The sequence below is a fragment of the Peromyscus californicus genome, unplaced genomic scaffold (genome assembly GCF_007827085.1).
Source record: "Peromyscus californicus insignis strain IS unplaced genomic scaffold, ASM782708v3 Scaffold_10__1_contigs__length_136768540, whole genome shotgun sequence".
Classification (NCBI taxonomy): domain Eukaryota; kingdom Metazoa; phylum Chordata; class Mammalia; order Rodentia; family Cricetidae; genus Peromyscus; species Peromyscus californicus.
Genome location: NW_026294391.1, coordinates 119667969 through 119686166, shown reverse-complemented (window position 1 = coordinate 119686166; position 18198 = coordinate 119667969). Strand labels below are relative to the sequence as shown.

Genomic DNA, 18198 nt, shown 5'->3' with positions numbered 1-18198 from the left:
GTTTTCTGTGGAAACAAAAGGATAACCTATTCCCCAACATAACCTATTTTTTTTTTTGCTTTCATTTTGAAGTTAGGACATTTTTGAAATATAGATATTGGTTTAATTTAGCAGTTTTTATAATCCAATATCTCTCAGCAGCTCTTGCTTGCTCATCAGCAATCAAAAATATTTGAAGTCAATACAACACCATACAGGATCCAGACTCCCTGTGTATTTCCCATTTCTACACGGGTTATATTTTTTATATTATTTCATTTCCTCTCTAAAGATTTTATCTTATTATTTATAAACTATTTTTTCTGTGACTGTCTATATCTATTTTCTTTTCTTCTTTTAAGTCTATATACTTTTTAAAAACACACTGTAACCTGTTTAGAAGTTTTTCCCATCTGGACCTCTTTTACTACATATCTGTAACCTTTTCTGTCTGTATGAGCAAAACTTAAACTGCCATGCAGCTTAGCTCATGTCCTGCTGGCAGCTCAAGTCCACAGGCAGCAACTGGGAGATGGTCTCTGTACTGTGGCCAGCATGAGAGACTAGGAAGCTGTATTTGGCTCTGTTTTTTTTTTGTGTGTGTGTGTTTGGAACCTTTTTAAAAATCTTTCTCCTGTCTTATATGGAAATATGTGCCCTCTTGTTGGATACCATTTGTAGTTTTACTTTTTTGTTGGGACCGTCAGCTCCCCAATAATGACACAGAGACTTCTTATTAATTATGAAAGCTTGGCTGATAGCTTAGGCTTGTTTCTAGCTAGCTCTTATAACTTAAATTAACCCATTTATATTAATTTACTTTCAGCCTTGTGGCTTTATTGCCTCATCTCCATAGTGCCCACCCTGCTTTCTCTGCATCTAGCTAGTGACTGCTCTTCTTTTTCCCAGTGTCCTCTCTGTCTGGAAATCCTGCCTAGCTATTGGCCACTTAGCTTTTTTTATTAAACCAATTAGAGTGACACATCTTCACAGTGTACAAAACATTATTCCACAACACTACTATGTTGATTTAGAATCCTAGGAGTGGTATAACTGGGTCATATGGTGGTTTTACTGTTACTTTTTAAAAATATATGTATGTGTGTATGTTCATGTGTTTGTAGATGCGTTCATGAGTACACATACATATATGCCTGGGGTGAGTGTCATTCTTTAGGTGCCATCCATCTTGGATTTTTAAGACAGAGTCTCTTATTGGCTTGGAATAAGCTAAGTAGGGTAGGCTAACTGGCCACCAAGAATCAGAGATCTGCCTATCTCCTCTTCAGTGTTGGGATTATAAGTACATAAATGATGCAAGCCCCCATGCACATCTTTCACTTTAAATTTTTATGTATGTATGTATGTATGTATGTATGTGTGTATGTATGTATTTATTTATTTATTTTTCTTTTTTATTATTATTAAGAGATTTTCTATTCACTTTACTACCAACCACAGATTCCCCTCTCCTCCTTCTTCCCGCCCCCCAGCCTTCCCTTACAACCCATCACCCATTCCCACCTCTTCCATGGCAAGGTCTCCCATGAGGAGTCAGCAGAGCCTGGTACATTCAGTTGAGGCAGGTCCAAGCCCCTCCTCCCTGTACCAAGGCTGTGCAGTGTCCCACCATAGGCACTAGGCTCCAAAAAGCCAGCTCATGCACTAGGGATGGGTCCTGATCACACTGCCTGGGGACCCCCTAAACAGTTCAAGCTAAACAACTGTCTCACCTATCCAGAGGGCCTAGTCCAGTACCATGGGGGCTCCTCACCTATTGGTCCACATGTAGCTAGAGTTTTCCTGCCTGACCCACAGTCAGGACAAATCTCTCTCACCTGCCAGTCCCACAGCCGCTCAGACCCGACCAAGTAAACACAGAGACTTATATTGGTTACAAACTGTATGGCCATGGCAGGCTTCTTGTTAACTGTTCTTACAGCTTAAATTAATCCATTTCTATAAATCTATACCTTGCCACGTGGCTCGTGGCTTACTGGCATCTTCACATGCTATTTGTCATTGTGGCAGCTGGCAGTGTCTCTCTGACTCAGCCTTCCACCTCCCAGCTTTATTCTCCTCCTTGTCCCGCCTATACTTCCTGCCTGGCCACTGGCCAATCAGTGATTTATTTATTGACCAATCAGCAACTCACTTGACATACAGACCATCCCACAGCATCCACAGTTCATGTGTTTCCACTAGTTTGACTGTCTGTCTCTGTACATTTTCCCATCATGATCTCAATGTCCCTTGCTCATAGAATCCCTCCTTTCTCTCATCAATTGAACTCCTGGAGCTCAGCCTGACGCCCAGCCATGGATCTCTGCATCTGTTTTATCAGTCATTGGATGAGGGCTCTATGATGACAGGGTATTCAGCCATCTGATCACCGGAGTAGGCCAGTTCAGGCACCCTCTTGACTATTGCCAGTAGTCTATGGTGGGGTCATCTTTGTGGATTCCTGGGAACTTCCCTAGCACCCTGTTTCTCCCTATTCCCATGATGTCTTCATTTATCATGGTATCTCTTTCCTTGCTCTTGCACTCTGTTCCAGCTCGAACCTCCCATTCCCCTAGGTTCTAATCCCCCATCCTTTGCCCTCCATTACCCCCCCATCCCCAGTTTGCTCATGTAGATCTCATCTATTTCTCCTTTGCTTGGTGATCCCTGTCTCTTTCCTAGGGTCCTCCTTACTAGCTACCCTCCTTGGAGCTGTGTCTCTTTATCCTTTGCTTTACATCTAGTATTGACCTATGAGTGAGTGAGTACATACCATGTTTGTCCTTCTGAGTCTGGGTTACCTCACTCAGGATGATATTTTCTAGTTCCATCCATTTGCCTGCAAATTTCATGGGCATATACCTAACGAATGCTCAATCATACCACAAGAACACATGTTCAACTATGTGCATAGCAGCATTTTTGTAATAGCCAGAACCTAGAAACAACCACAACTGAAGAATGGATTAAGAAAATGTGGTACATATACACAATGGAGTACTACTCAGCAGAGAAAAAGAATGATCTTAAATTTTTTAAATGCAGGTTCTGGGGTATCTAACTCAGGTCTTCATGCTTGTAAAAATATGTTATCAACTGAGCTATCATCCTAGCCCTAGTTTTAGTTATTTGAGGAACTTCCATACTGGTTTTTACAGTGGCCATGTCTTCCAGTTAACAATTTTCTGTACTCTCTGAGTTACTTTTAATGGAGTCCTGATTTTTATTTCAGGAATTCTTCATTTATCTATATGAAGATAATAATAGATTTTCCTTTTAAAGTAGTTTTCTTTGCTCTGCATAGTTCCAACTGCATTCAGGTTTTTTTTTTCTATTCTTTTTCATTAGCACCTACCAATCATCTTGGATGCTGTCCTGAAATGTCTGTTAATTGTTTGGTTACATTAGGGACAAGCACATGAAATCTGATTCAAAGTTTCTTGGGCATTTCTGGGTTTCTTGAGAATGGTCCTCAGTCTTGCATTGTTTGTCTCTGGTTGCTTCCTTTGGTGTGCTAGTGAGAGATGAGAGCCTTTCTTAATACATCTCTCTTTAGGCACTTTCTCTTCAGCTGTGTAGATCTTGTAGATTGCTGTTCAATACAAACATAACTGGCCGCTATTATGCTTGAGGAAAAGGATGTGAGTTTCAAAGTTGTTAGATATATAGATATCCAACTCTTCTCCTTGCTTTCAGTATGGTGATCTGAAATCAGTTGAAACTTGTATCCCTTAGTTCAGAGGCCTTCTCTTTTACTTTTTATAGAGAACATTCTTCTGCTGTATGTGCGTCTCTCTCTCTCTCTCTCTCTCTCTCTCTCTCTCTCTCTCTCTCTCTCTCCCCCCGTGTGTGTGTGTGTGTGTGTGTGTGTGTGTGTGTGTGTGTGTGTGTGTGTGTATGTGTGTGTGTGTGACTTAAGTTGTGGTTATTGTAGCTTTTAAAATTTTTATTTCAGATTTTACTGTCCACTCAGTTTTGGTTTTGGTAATGGATTTGTTAAGATGCAAATAAGATATTACAGAATGTATCCCTTTAAAGCAGTGGTTTGCACACAGTTCCTCATGGTGTGCTGACTCCCAACCATATTTCATTGCTACTTCATAACTGTAATGTTGCTACTGTTAGGAATCATAATGTAAATATCTGTGTTTTCCAATGGTTTTAGGTGATTCTTGTGTAAAGGTCATTCAGACGCTGAGGGGGTCATGACCCACAGATGGAGAGCCACTGCTTTAAAATATGTAATTCAGTAGTTTAACTGTATTCATCAGGTTGTATAGTTATCAACCCAATCAATTTAAGAACATTTTTACTATTAAAAATTCCAATTCTAAAGTCAGTCATGGTGACATACATTTGTTATTCTAGCATTGACAGGCCTGAGGAAGAAGGATCTTGAGTTTGAGTCATGCCTGGGCTACATAGTGAGATTCTACCTTTGAAAACAAATAAATAATAGCAACCAGCTAATGGGCCAAACCAAAAAAAGAAAAAAAGGAAAGGAAAAAGAAATGGAAAAAGAAAAAAGGGATTCACACTACCTTATACCTTTTAATAGTTACCTCTTATTCACTGACTTACTGATTTCCCCCAATCCATTCAATTAATATTTAGCTGTTAATCTGATTTGTGTTTTTGTAGATTTACCTATTTTGAGCTTTCATATAAACAAAAGCATACACTTTATGGTATTTTTTTTCTTTTTGGGTTTTCAAGCTAGAGTTTCTCTGTAGCTTTGGAGCCTGTCCTAGAACTCACTCTGTAGACTAGGCTGGCCTTGAACTCACAGAGATCCACCTGTCTCTGCCTCCCAAGTGCTGGGATTAAAGGTGTGCGCCACCACTGCCTCACTCACTTTATGGCATTTTAATGTGACTTCTTAACAGAGTGGTTCTCAACTTTCCTAATGCTATGACCCTTAGTCACAGTTCTTCATGTGTGGTGACCACAGAAAACTATTTTTGTTGTTACTTCATAACTGTAATTTTGCTACTGTTATGAATTGTAATGTAAATATCTGATATGCAAGACCCAAAGGTGTCACGATCCATAGGTTGAGAACCACTTATTTCACATATTTTTGAGCTTCGTGCCATTGTATATAGTAATACTTTTCTCTTTCTGTTCGAATATTTCCTGATAGATCGTTTTTGACTCATATGATCATTAGTTGATGGGCATTTGGCTTGTTTCTATCTTTTGTTTAACATAGCTATTATACAATCTTTTAGAAATTTTATTATTTTATAGGATATGTGTGTTTTTCCTGTATGAATGTTTGTGTACCATATGCGTGTAGTTCCCTCAAAGCCCAGAAGAGGGTTTCATATTCTTTGGAACTGGAATTACAAGTGGTTGTGAACCACCAGGTGCTGGGAATCTTACCCAGGTCTTCTGGAAGAGCAGCCAGTGCTCTTATCCACTGAGCCACCCTGTTACAGAAAATATAGGTAAATTTTTCTTTTTCCTTTGGCTATACACCTAGGAATAAAATGCATCATATGGAAACTCTATATTTAATGTTGAACAGGATCTTACTATGTAGCCTTGACTAGCCTTGAATGTATTATATAGACCAGCTCAGCCTTGAACTCACAGAGATACATCTGCTCCTGTTTCTTGAGTGTTGGGATTAAATGTGTGAGTCACCATTCTTGGTTATGTTTAATGCCTAGCTGTTGGACTGTTTTCCACAGTGACTGCAGTTTTCCATTACTACTAGAGTGTATGAGTTCTGAGTGTCCTACATCTTCACCAACAGTTGTTAGTATCTATTTCATAAGCACTTTGAACTTTTCTCTTTCAGAGGTATTTCTTGAGAAGGGGAAGGGGCATTCTCTAACATAAAAACTGAGCTGTTTTTTACTCCCCCCTCTCAACTTGTAATTAGATACCATGTGTGAATTGACTTTTAGTTTTTAAGTTTTGCAAATATTTTCTCCCTTCTCAATTATATTTTTTGTCTTGAGAAAAATATATTTCATCATTCTAGTTGGATTTCATGAAGGAGATCAAAATGCATATATCAGTCTATCATATTTAAGTGTTGATTATTTATTCTTATTTGAATTAGATTATATGCAGAATTTTATTCACATTTAGTGGAAGGCCCTCTATCTTATTCAGGTATATCCACTTCCCAGTCCTTTTGTGTTGCGCACATTCATCTTAACCACTCCCATCTTCTCTTAACTATGGTCCCTACACTGTTCCCAGGACCTGATGTCATGACCCCCTATATTTATAGTGGCAGCAAGCCAATTACTGAATGAAATACAGCACCAGTTGATGAAGTCTGTATTTTTCTTGCAATCTTAAAAAATATTCTGTTCTCATACCCAGTCAGATTTATATTTAGCACAACCTATTTCTTTTCTTGGCCTTTGCCTGCAGACTGGTCTTTTGTTAATTTTCTTGGACAGACTGAAGAACATTTTAATCATTCTAACCTATTGTCATTTCCTGCTTTCTCAAATTTTATGCAGTTTATACCAATGTGAGTTTATACATGGAAACCTTTTAAGCTTTGAAATAATGTAATTTTCTACCTTCCACATCTGTCTTTTTTTCCTTCTCCTCCCTTCTTTGTTTCTTCCTCTTCCCTCCATTTCTTTTTGAGATGGTCTCTGGCTGGCCTGAAACTCACTATGTAGACCAAGTTGGCCTTAAAATCATAGAGATCCACCTTCCTCTTGAGTGCTGGGATTGCAGCCATGTGCTCTCAAAATTTTAAAATGATATTCCTAGCAGTTTTTAGGTGTATTATTTCTCATAAATTTTATACTATATGGAGCAGTACTTTTTCTGATACATGTTCCTTAAGATGTAAGAAAGATTCATGTCTGGGGTCTAATCAATGAGCACTTGGCACTTGACAGGTACATGTATTTTACAGGTACATGTATTTTTATTTATTAAGATTGTTTAAAGGTTTATTTTTGTATATGAGTATTTTGCCAGTACACACACACACACACACACACACACACACGCACACACACATACGCATATGCACACGCACCATGCATGCATCTTTGCCCATGGAAATCAAAAGAAGGCATTGGATTCTTTGGAACTAGAGTTATGGGTGATTGTGAGTCACTGTGTGCGTGCAGGGAACTGAACCTTAGTCATCTGGAAGAGCATGACCCATCTCTCTAGCCTTACTATATGTCTTTTAAAAATAAATTACTTTTAAAATAAGCTTACAAAGTAAGCATTCCATATTGAATTTTCATACATATTTTGTTTGTTTCCTATACCCCTCTACTAATTAATTTAACATTTATTGATTATTATAGTTTTGTTTTGAGGGGGAGAGACAGGGTCTCTATTATGTAGCTTTGGCTGTCCTGGAACTTGCTATGTAGACCAGGCTGGCCTCAAACTCACTGAGATCTGCCTACCTTTGCCTCCAGAGTGTTGGGATTAAAGACATGTACCACTGTATCCAGCTGATCAACTGATCATTATCTTTTAATGACAGGAATGTCAAAAAAAATTAAAACATCGACTTGGTCTGGATTCTTATTTGCTCAAACCAGTGCAACGAATCACTAAGTATCAGTTGCTTTTAAAGGTAATTACATGAAGCATTTGCTTGTTTTTTTTTTACTTTAAAAATTATTTAATATGTATGAATGTTTTGCTTGCATGTATATAATATGTAGCATGTATCTGCCTGGTATCCATGGAGGTTAGAAGAGCACATCAAATTTATAGAACCCAGGTCCTCTGCAAGAGCAGCCAGTGCTCTGAATCAGTGAGCAATCTCTTCAGCTCCTATTTAATTCTTTTTTGGAAGATCTAGTAGTCATTTCAAAAGAAGTAGTTGATCAGGAAGCACTAGCAGTAGCTTAAGGAGAAGAATGGCCAGATTTATGTGTAAGATTTTTACAGTGTGCTTTTTCATGTTGGTGTACAAATGACATACTCAAGGTTATTAAGCTGTGAGTACATGGAGTGTTAGCTCTTGACCCTCCATATAAGTTCTATCCAATTTAAGCATAATATTTTATAAAATAATTTTTCATATTGATAAGATCTAAATATATGCTTATGAATTTTAAGATTATGTTTCCTATTGGCCTTTTAATGAAAATGCAAAAGACACTCCTAGTTTAATGGGAAAAAACATTGTACAAATCCACAGTTTCTTTTAAAATGTGTTTCATGATGCTATATGCATAATGAGTGACAAATTTTTGTATGTAGAGGAGGAAAACTCATGTAATTGCTTTGAAAACTAATCTCTGATGTGTTTTTGTAGCTCTTGGTTTTTAGCTGTAAAAGCATTGAATGCCCTTTGTTTTATACTCTTTAGTTATTATTCTACTTCTTCCCCAATTTTGACATTGTTATTAAATATAATGTTAATGTGACAGACAATATGAAAGAAATTACTCAAAAAATGACAGTATCTTTGGGTTATTGTTCAAAAGCATATTAGCTCCAAATTATTCATTTTTCCAGCAGTTTTAATATGTGACTAATATTGTTTAATTCTTGACTTCCAATTATAGGAGCTCTTAAAGTGCAGCAAAGAAGGTGAAGGAACCACTCAGTTAAAGGAGGCACTTGACACAATGCTGGACTTACTGAAGTCACTGAATGACTCCATGCATCAGATTGCAATCAATGGCTATCTTGTAAGTAAAATTTAGTGATTGTTGGAATTTTAGGGGGTAGACTTGTCAGAATCCCTTTTTTATCTCTTGGATTCAATTGGGAAATAACATACAAGAGGCAGACAAGTTGAAACAAAAATATAAGCATTTTTATTGATAATGCTAAGTGGAGAGTTGGCTGCAGATCAGCAGCCAAATGGAATTTGATGACATTTTCCTGGTCTGTAGCAGCCTGCCTTCAAGTTTTGAGCTTGGGTTAGCTAAGCAGACACACTGTCCCAGAATTGGTACTTCCTCTAGTCTAGAGTAGATATGAATATAAAGGGTCAAGTCTTTAGGGCTTGCCACCTTTTCCCAAAACAGCTCCATCCAGAGGGTGGTAATATATCATATATAATCAGGAATGAGGAAGAGATATGAGCAATGCTCGAGCTGAAATAACTCTACATGGGAAATGCCAAGAAGCCAAGGGAAAGGAAGGTTCTTTCATGTGGCAACCTCACAGCAATTTTAAATGTGTGTGAGACATGGTGTGTTTCAAAGTAAAAAATTATGCTACAGTGAATGGTTTAAAAACAACTTAAAAAATTTAACTTTTATTGATTCTTTTTGGATTTCACATCATGCATTCTGATCCCCACTTATCTTTCTGTCCCCTTGAGTCCCTACTCTGCCCTTGCAACCTCCATCCAAAAACAAAAACAAATTTAAAAAGAAAAACCAAAAACCAAACAAATCAAAGAAACAAAACAAAAATAAAAATAACAGCAACAAAAAAGAAGAATAGTATCGTGGAAGCTGTAGTGTGGCCTGTTGAGATATACAATTTACCTTTTAGTTCATTTATCTTTACTTGCAAGTGTTTATTGCCATGAGTCATTGGTCTGGCTCAAGGCCTCTGGTTTCTGCTACATCACTGGTAATGAGCTTTCACTGGGGCTCCTCTTGGATATCCTGTTGTTGTCCTGTGTCATGGAGATCTGTAGGATCTGTCGGTTTGTCCCTTTCACATGCTCCAACAGTTCATAGATTCAGTGAATGTTGGCGTGGACCAACTCATAGCCCTGGTTCTGGGCCTGGGCGATAGCTGGATTGGTCATCCTGCTAGCTTTCCCTCATTGTCACTATCAGAGAAAGCTCTCCAGCACTGCCATTGGGCTAGCTCACCCAATACAGCCTACAGCAAGAAGCAGGACCAGTTCTCTTGCTATTGGGCCATCAGATCCAGGCTCCCCATACTCACACTACCAGGCCAGCTCTACTGTTTTGCCCAGGGGTGGTGCAGAGCCCTCTCTCCTAGTTGCTGTAGGAAGGGACATATGAGGGAGGGGCAGGGTTAGTGCTCCTGCTCTCATACCCTCAGGGCTGGTGGCTCACCTGGGCCCCCCAACAACAGGGACAACTCTAGTGTGCTCCCCAGGTTGGGTGCAGGACCTGCTGTCCTGTGTGCTGTAGCTGGTGTAGGGCAGGGCTGGTTCTCTCACGCTTGTTACCCCAGGGTCAACTCTCTTGCCTGCAACAGGTGGCAAGGAGCAGAGAGAGGAGGGTATTTTTTTCCTCACTCATGCCATCGCATGGTAAACTTTTAAGGGTAGGCCCCATGCCCAGTGGTAGATGGCCAACACCAAAAGAACTCAAGTAGCATTTTTGGAGGTTTTTTGTCTTATAATGTTTTGTCAGGGCATTAAAATTTTTTTTTAACCTTAACGGGTTCTTTGTTATGGCTCCTGGTTTTGTGTTTTTATGGGATTCCTGTGTGTACAAACATGTGTATCTATATGTGTTTCTTTGGCTTTTTCTTTGGTTCTTTTTCTTGTGTTTGCTTCATTCTATTCCAGCCTGTTTGTTTTTGTTTATTTTATTTTAGTTCATTTTATTTTATTATTATTCCTCAGATGCCTGTTTGTCTTCTAAGGGGTAACAGAAAAGGTGTAAATCTAGATGGGAGGGAAGGTAGGGAGGATCTAAGAGGAGTTTGGGGAGTAGTAACTGTAATTAGAATATATTGTATGAAAAAACCTATTTGCAATAAAAGAAAAGAAAGGAAAAAAAAAGGAAATTGGTTATACCCCTAACATTCATGCCATTATTGCATCAATTGGCCTATTCTCTCATCCTGATCATTATTGTAACTCACATGGCTCACAGCTGGTTAATGACAAATGACTACCCACCTAGCAGCCTGAATAGCACTTTCTAGTACTATGAATGTTAGCCTGTAAGGGATAAACCATCCAGGGCAGTACGAGATTGATTTATCCATTTCCTGTGACCAAAGTGTGATGAGTCCTCAGCAATAAAGTCTTATGTGATGATTTGAAAAAATATAAAGAAGGTAAAATGTACTTCAGAGTATTAGTAGGTCAAGTTAAATACCAAGCTGTCAATGTCTGGCACCTGAATATAGCTTTGCCTTCCATGAATTGGTTTTGATTTTTCATTCTAGGGAAATCTGAATGAGCTGGGCAAGATGATTCTGCAAGGTGCCTTCAGTGTTTGGCTAGGACACCGGAAAGGTGCTACAAAAATGAAGGATTTTGCAAGATTCAAACCCATGCAGAGACACATTTTCTTGTATGAAAAAGCTGTTATGTTTTGTAAGACGCGCGTTGAATCTGGAGAAGGAGCTGGTAGATACCCATCGTACAGTTTTAAGCACTGCCTAAAAGTAAGAAAGCTCACATTATGTGATACAATATTGCCTTATATGTATTCCATCTTGAATACTTTTTTTCCTTAAATAGGTTTTATACTTTAACTGCACATCCCTCTGTTTAAAAGAATCAAAAAATCAAAACAAAATAATGCATGTGTGTTCATGTGTGAGTACAGGCACATATATACTACAGCACAACTTTGGAGGTTATAGGACAGCTCAGGTCTTGGTCCTTCCATTCCACCTTGTTTGAAGCAAGGTGTCCTGTTGTTCACTGCTATGCACACCAGTATTGCTGCCCCCAAGAGCTTCCAGGGATTCTCCTGTCTTCACCTTCTATCTTGCTGTGGGAACACTAGAATTACAAGCATGTACTAACATCTAGCTTTACATGGGTTTTGGAAGTCTGAAATTAGGACTGGGGTTGGGCCCAGGTGCAGATCTTTGATTCAACTTCCCCATCACTGTAGTCTCAGATGTTCTCCAAGGTGCCCTTTGTGTTCTGGCTCACCTAGGGATGAACACTCTTCCAATGGTACTGGATAAAATTCTTGGTCTTGTTATCAAGAAGTTTTTGTTATAAAAGAAACAAGGAGGAAAGGGTTTTCCCCTCCTCACTGCAGTTTGCCAATGGAGAACTCTTGTGCTTAGCATATTCCTAGCCTCCTTTCTGCGTCCCTCCTCCATTCCTTAGCCCCGTCCTTTCTGGGAATCCAAAGCTACCTACAGCTGCATCTTTCTCATATATATTCTGTGCTATTCTTTGAAATAATTTTATTCTCTCTAGAACCCAAACTACCATTGTGTCCTGACATTAGCCTTGTGTTAAAATTAGGACACAGTTGTTTGTCAAAGTCATTAGCAGCCCAGTAGTACTTCCAATTCACATGAAGCTATAATTGGTAGATTTGGTTATTTTAAACCTAATGAATTTTATCTTTCAAGTTTAAATTATAAATGCAGCATATTTGTTTACAGACTAATTGGAAGATAGAAAATTCTTATCTTTAATTCTCCAGTCACTACCATTTTAGTTATTTTTCATGAGTGTTTGCTTTCATAGTTGGCTGTCCCAGTATAGTTGAGAGCTGATGAAAATGTAGCAGTGCTTATATTGATGGACTTGTCATGGGCTTGGGGACTTAGTCTAAGGAGGCCACATGATAAGCAGGCTCTACTTTTGATTTTCCTCATACTGGTCAGCTGCCTCCAGCACAATTTCTACCCAGGGTCACCTCCCTGAGCATTTCCCATTGTCCATTTTGTATTCAATTGTGAATGCACAGTAGCTCCAAAGAGTCTTTAAAACTCCAACCATCTTTATCACAAGTACTCCATTACTCTTTTAATATAGTCTACATATCTGAGTTATGTATGACTTTAATAAACATCAACTGAGAACCATGACATTATAATCCCTTTCTGAGAGGTTTTAGATCTTGCCATCTACATATGTACTCCTTGAAATGTACTTCACCTTTGTAGGCATGTTTAACATAAACCAATTTGATGCACATTCTGTTTGTGGGGTGATCTAGTAACTACTTAAAGCAGAATTTCTTATTTGCATTGACTTTCTATTTTATTTTAAATTTGATACAATGATAGGCATATCAACAGAGTGTTTCTGAAGTTCATTAAAGAAGGACTAATGAGGTAATGAAGCCAGAAGGAGTACAATAGTTACCATGGAAACAGAAGGAGGAACTGATGCAAGAAACATTTCAATGGAAGGCAGACATAAGGGCTTAGTGACTTACCAGATACAGAAAATAAATACTACTTGACATTTAAAAGAGGAAAATCTGTCTGGTTTTTCTTTGGTTTCCTGATATAATTGTATCTTTAATAGAAAAGAACTAGTAAGTGATGCTTGCAGAATTTTAGATAAAGATTCCTGGGAAAATGGTGATGCTGTAAACTAAGAAAGATGGAAAGTTAGACTGTTTCTTAGGTCTTATTATGCTTGCTTCCTCCTGCTTTTTTCTCACGAGAATCTACCACTGCTGGTCAGGATGCTACTTAACAAGGCTGAACAACTTCTCTCCCCTGAAATGGATTTTTTTTTGTCTTGACTGCATCACACCAAACTGGATTTACACAGCCTTCTCATGTCTTTCTAATGACTATGTGCTCTAATGCAAGCACTTAACATCCATAGAAAAACCATATGTCAGGTCACAGGCAATCAGATAGAGATGTAGCTTCTTCAGATCCATCAGATTGTGTGCTTGCTTATTATCACCAACTGTTGTTTTAATTTAATGCATAGTAGTGCTAACTTTGTGTCAGATAAAAGTTGATTGCCAAAGAAATCCCAAAATGTATTTAATTAATGATGTGCTATGTATATCAGCAATGGGAAATAGAAAAACAGTTGCCATTGAAATACAGGAAAGGATGGGAAGGAAAGCCATTCGTTCAAAGCTCATTATGAACTGGGGTAAAGAGCTTGTCATTCAAGTGTAAGGGTTGGAGTTCAGATCACTTGTACTTGTGTAAAATGCTGTGTGGGTATAATCTCAGCCCAAAGCAAACTGGCTAGTTAGATTAGCTGGATCAGGTGAGCTCTGGGTTCAGCAAGAGACCCTGCATCAATAAATAAAGTGGTGACCTATTGTGGAAGATACCTGACATCAACCTCTGGCCCCCACACATGTACATATGTACCATGTACATGTGAACATGCATACCCACATGCACTCTCCCACAACAACTTATATAATGTGAACATGCTGTTTAATATTTATATCTCTATATCAGCTCTATGAAATACATGTTTACCAATTTCATGGTTGAAAAATGGAATTTGAGAAAACTTCAGCACCTAAGTTTTCTTAGGAAACACTAAGACACATAGCTGATGAATGCTAGTGATGGATGGATGGAGGTCCAGTCTGGTCTTCTTTGATTCAGGAGTCTTGTATGTCTGCTACCTATCATCCTATTAAGACAGTCATGTGATGAAACATAATTCACTGTTTGAAAAGATAGAATGTTGGTATTCTTATATCTAAATATTTGAGCAGAGATAGTTTAGGGTGGTATGGGAAAGATAGATTAGGGAACATTTGAAAGTAACTTTAGACTACATTCAAGGTAGATGTCAGAGGCTTTTTAATTAACATAGCTAAGTTGCATTTCTAAGTATAATTGTTTTCCTTTACCTTAATGCACGAATCTCAGGAGCACTACCCTTAATGTTTATTAGTTTTAATTAGGGTCATTTGGGGGGTTCATAAGTGGAACACAGTGTGATATTCCTTTAGACAATTAGGAAGGAATTGAAAGAAAGGGGGAAAAGCAGAGAAGAACTTAAGGAAATATTACACAAGGGAGTGAAGTCGTCCCACATGGAATTAGCCAAGGTTAGCAGCAAAGTGTGAAAGAAAATTGTGCTAAGCATAAACATGGGTGAGAAGAAAGTGGTGGGAAGGAAGAAATGTTGTATACTACACAAGTTTTCCTGCTGTGAGAAGGTTAGGTATTTTTTTTGCTGTAGAGGGAAGCTTGGTGGGAAGAGAACCAAGGCTGGTTCTTCCCTAACCCATAAATTTGCTACTTATAAGTCGTAGGGAATAAATTTGTAATATCAAATTGATCTGGCCAATAATTACTTCAAAAAAATTGAAATTAATTAATCAATTTCAGGTGGCTTTTCCCATTGATGGCTAATTACTTTTATTTCTGACAAAATTTTGTTTTAATACTGTATAGTTATTTTCCAGCAGAATTCAACCTTAGATAGGAGGCCTGAGTGTTCGGATGTATGACATTTATATCAAGCACTGGAATGGAGCATGGCATCTGAACTCTGAGTGCATATTTCCACAAAAACACTTAAGTCTTCATGCCTATGGCTATACTTTCCATTTCCTACTCATTGAAAATAAAATGTATATTTTGCTTAAATGAAACACTCTGTTCTCATAGATTATGATAGAACATGATGAATGCAATTTCATATTTGTAATCAAATGCTCAGGAAAAATTTGATTTGTTGTAGATGGAAGAAGCTGGAATTACAGAACATGTGAAAGGTGATAACCGCAAGTTTGAAATATGGTATGGTGAGAAGGAAGAAATATACATTGTTCAGGTTGGTTATTCTTCTGGAAACCATAATCATCATTAAAATTGAAAATTTTTTATTTTATTTTATTTATTTAATTTATTGACCTGTCAATTTCAGTTTGTATTTTCCATATATTCCTGGGTGTGGGGGCATCCATTGGAGAATGTTAAACCTACCAGGAGCCTCATTCTTAAAGAAAACTGGTTCTTTTTTTTTTTTTTTAGATTTATTTATTATGTATACAGTTCTGCCTGAACATATCCCTGCAGGCCAGAAGAGGGCGCCAGATCTCATTACAGATGGTTGTGAGCCACCATGTGGTTGCTGGGAATTGAACTCAGGACCTTTGGAAGAACAAGCAGTGCTCTTAACCTCTGAGCCATCTCTCCAGCCCCGAAAACTGGTTCTTTTAACCCTAGAAGACAGTAACCATCTATTGCTCCTCACTTAGAAGTGGGGACTCTGAATGCCTTCCCACTGCATGTTGGAATGTTGATTGACTTGGTCTTGTGAGATCTTGTGCAGGCATCCACAGCTCCTCTGAGTTCTTGGGTGCAGTGGTCCTGTCATGCCCCGAAGACACTGTTTTGTTCTGGTCCTCCCCAACCTCTGAATCTTACAATTTTTCTGTCCCCTTTTCTGTGATAGTTTCTGAGTCTTGGGAAAAGGGTGTGATATAAAAGGCCATTTATGACTGAGCACTCCACACTCAGTCTCTACACTTTAACCAGTTGCAAATTTGTTAACCTTTACACATCGCACAAATAAACTTCTCTGATGAGCTCTGAGAGTTGCACTAGGGTAGATACTATTTTAGAGGGCAGTTTGATACTATGTCAATTTAATAAAATAATATTAGAGGTTCTCCCCCTGGAGCTTATGAGCTCCGCAACCATGGGTTCTTAAGCAGCTTTGCAATACCAGGCCTGTGTTTTCTCTAGTGGAGTAGACCTTGAATCTAATCTGAAAGCAGTTGGTTACCTTCATAGCATTCATGCTAAGGATTTTAGTTGTGAGTGTGTGTGTGTTTGTGTGTGTGTGTGTGTGTGTTTGTGTGTGTGTGTGTGTGCATTCACGCTTATGTCTGTGGGATTATGAATTTGTGCAGTGCTTTAGGAAGCCAGCAGAGGGCAAGAGACCCCTAGAGCTGGAGTTAAAAGTCCATTGTGAGCGATCCCCATGTGGGTGCTGGGAATCAAAGTATGGTCTTCTGCAAGAGCAGTATTAACCACAGAGCCATCATCTCTCCAGCTCCAACATTAAGATTAAAAAACAAACAAAACAAAACAAAAAACAACAAACCTCTGGTTCAGTTTCTAACACTCATAATAGGTGGCTTGCAACAATTTATAACTCTAACTCTAAGGGAATTTGATTCCTTCTGGCTTCCATGGGCACTGAAGGCATGTGGTGTGCTTAACATACATGCAGACAAACCACCCATAGACACTGAATGAAAATAAATAAATAGATCTTTTAAAGAATGATTTAAAAATCTGAGTTGGTAAAAAAAAAAATGTTGGTCACCTTTTATAAAAGCTCATGCCTTTCACGTTTGGCTGCTACTTTTTTGCTTCTATGAAGTTTCTAGAGTTAGTGTTGAGTTCCCTTTGTCTTCAGCATTTAAAGACTTGAAGATATGACAGTTCAGATTTATTTCTTCCTGGGCGGGTGTGCTCTGAGGCCCATGCTGTTTCAGGGAGGAGAGAACACTCAGGCCACATCAAGATAGTGTTATGCCGTTGTCAGTGAGTCTCTACGTCGTGACTTGTGGCTGATCCATAAGTTATTATCTGTTACAGATGTTCAGGTTTTTTTTCATGTTTGATTTTGTACTGATAGCAGTATATAAGCCCTTCTTGGTTTGCTTTAAGATATAATAGTTGGTACCATATAATAAACTTACCTTATAAGCAATAGAAGAGTATTTAGGGACTCCATCATGTTAATATCAGTTTTTAAGATTATTAAGTTGTGGAAATATTAGAGGGTGCTTTGTTGTTGTTGTTGTTTTACCAAAATTGAAACAAAGTGGTGTGTGTATATGTGTGTGTGTGTGTGTGTAATTCTCCAGCAAAGCAAAACTAAGTGAAAGGATCCCTGCATTTCCTCCAGTTGTTAGTCTGTTCTTTAAGGCAATTTTGGAATGATTTTGATTATAATATCTCATATAATCAGATGGCTAATGATCAGCCTTTTAAATGCTTTAAGAATTAAAAGGCTAGAATTTGAATCTGGTGTTTCATAGAGTGACTCACGTTTGATTACATTTTTTATTATTATAAAAGCATTCTTTTCAAAAGAAAACATACTTTTTTCCTTCTGTTTTAATTTTTAGGCTCCAAATATTGATGTGAAGATCTTATGGTTAAAAGAAATAAGAAACATTTTGTTAAAGCAGCAGGAACTTTTGGCTGGTAATTTCATTTTTTTCTTTTATTGAAAATATTTTTTTCATATAATAGATTCTAATTACAGTTTCCCCTCCCTCTATTCCCACCAGTTCCCCCCCCCTCCCCTCCCATCTGGATCCATTCCCTTTCTTGGACTGGTAATTTCAAGCATTCATGCTTTATCTGGAGAAGCACAATGGCTTAGATTTTGTGAAAAGTCTTCCTGGGAATGTGGCTAATAATTTAATAATCATGAAGGGAATTATTAAACTAAAATAAAAAGTAACATTGAGATTCAGAGAGCTTAAAAAAACCCAACAGCTAATTTCAACTCCAAGGTGAGCCTTGGTGCTTCAGAACCAGCTGAGAATCAATGAGGTATCAATTTCCAGTCCTTCCTGGGAGGTGACGGTGAGGAAGAACCTCACAGAACCAGTATTCAGTAAGGTTGGGATGGAGAATTGG

General features: G+C 38.1%; 1 protein-coding gene across 7 annotated transcripts in view; it reads left to right on the top strand.

Annotated features, from left to right (window-relative positions):
• Positions 1-18198, top strand: part of Mcf2 (MCF.2 cell line derived transforming sequence) — a 102791-nt gene that overhangs the window by 77128 nt on the left and 7465 nt on the right. For all 7 annotated transcript variants that reach the window (XM_052739963.1, XM_052739932.1, XM_052739951.1 and 4 more), the window contains 5 exons: positions 7469-7561; positions 8505-8630; positions 11056-11277; positions 15272-15364; positions 17679-17757. In XM_052739963.1, coding sequence (XP_052595923.1) covers positions 7469-7561; positions 8505-8630; positions 11056-11277; positions 15272-15364; positions 17679-17757 — 613 coding nt within the window. The remainder of the gene's footprint in view (positions 1-7468; positions 7562-8504; positions 8631-11055; positions 11278-15271; positions 15365-17678; positions 17758-18198) is intronic.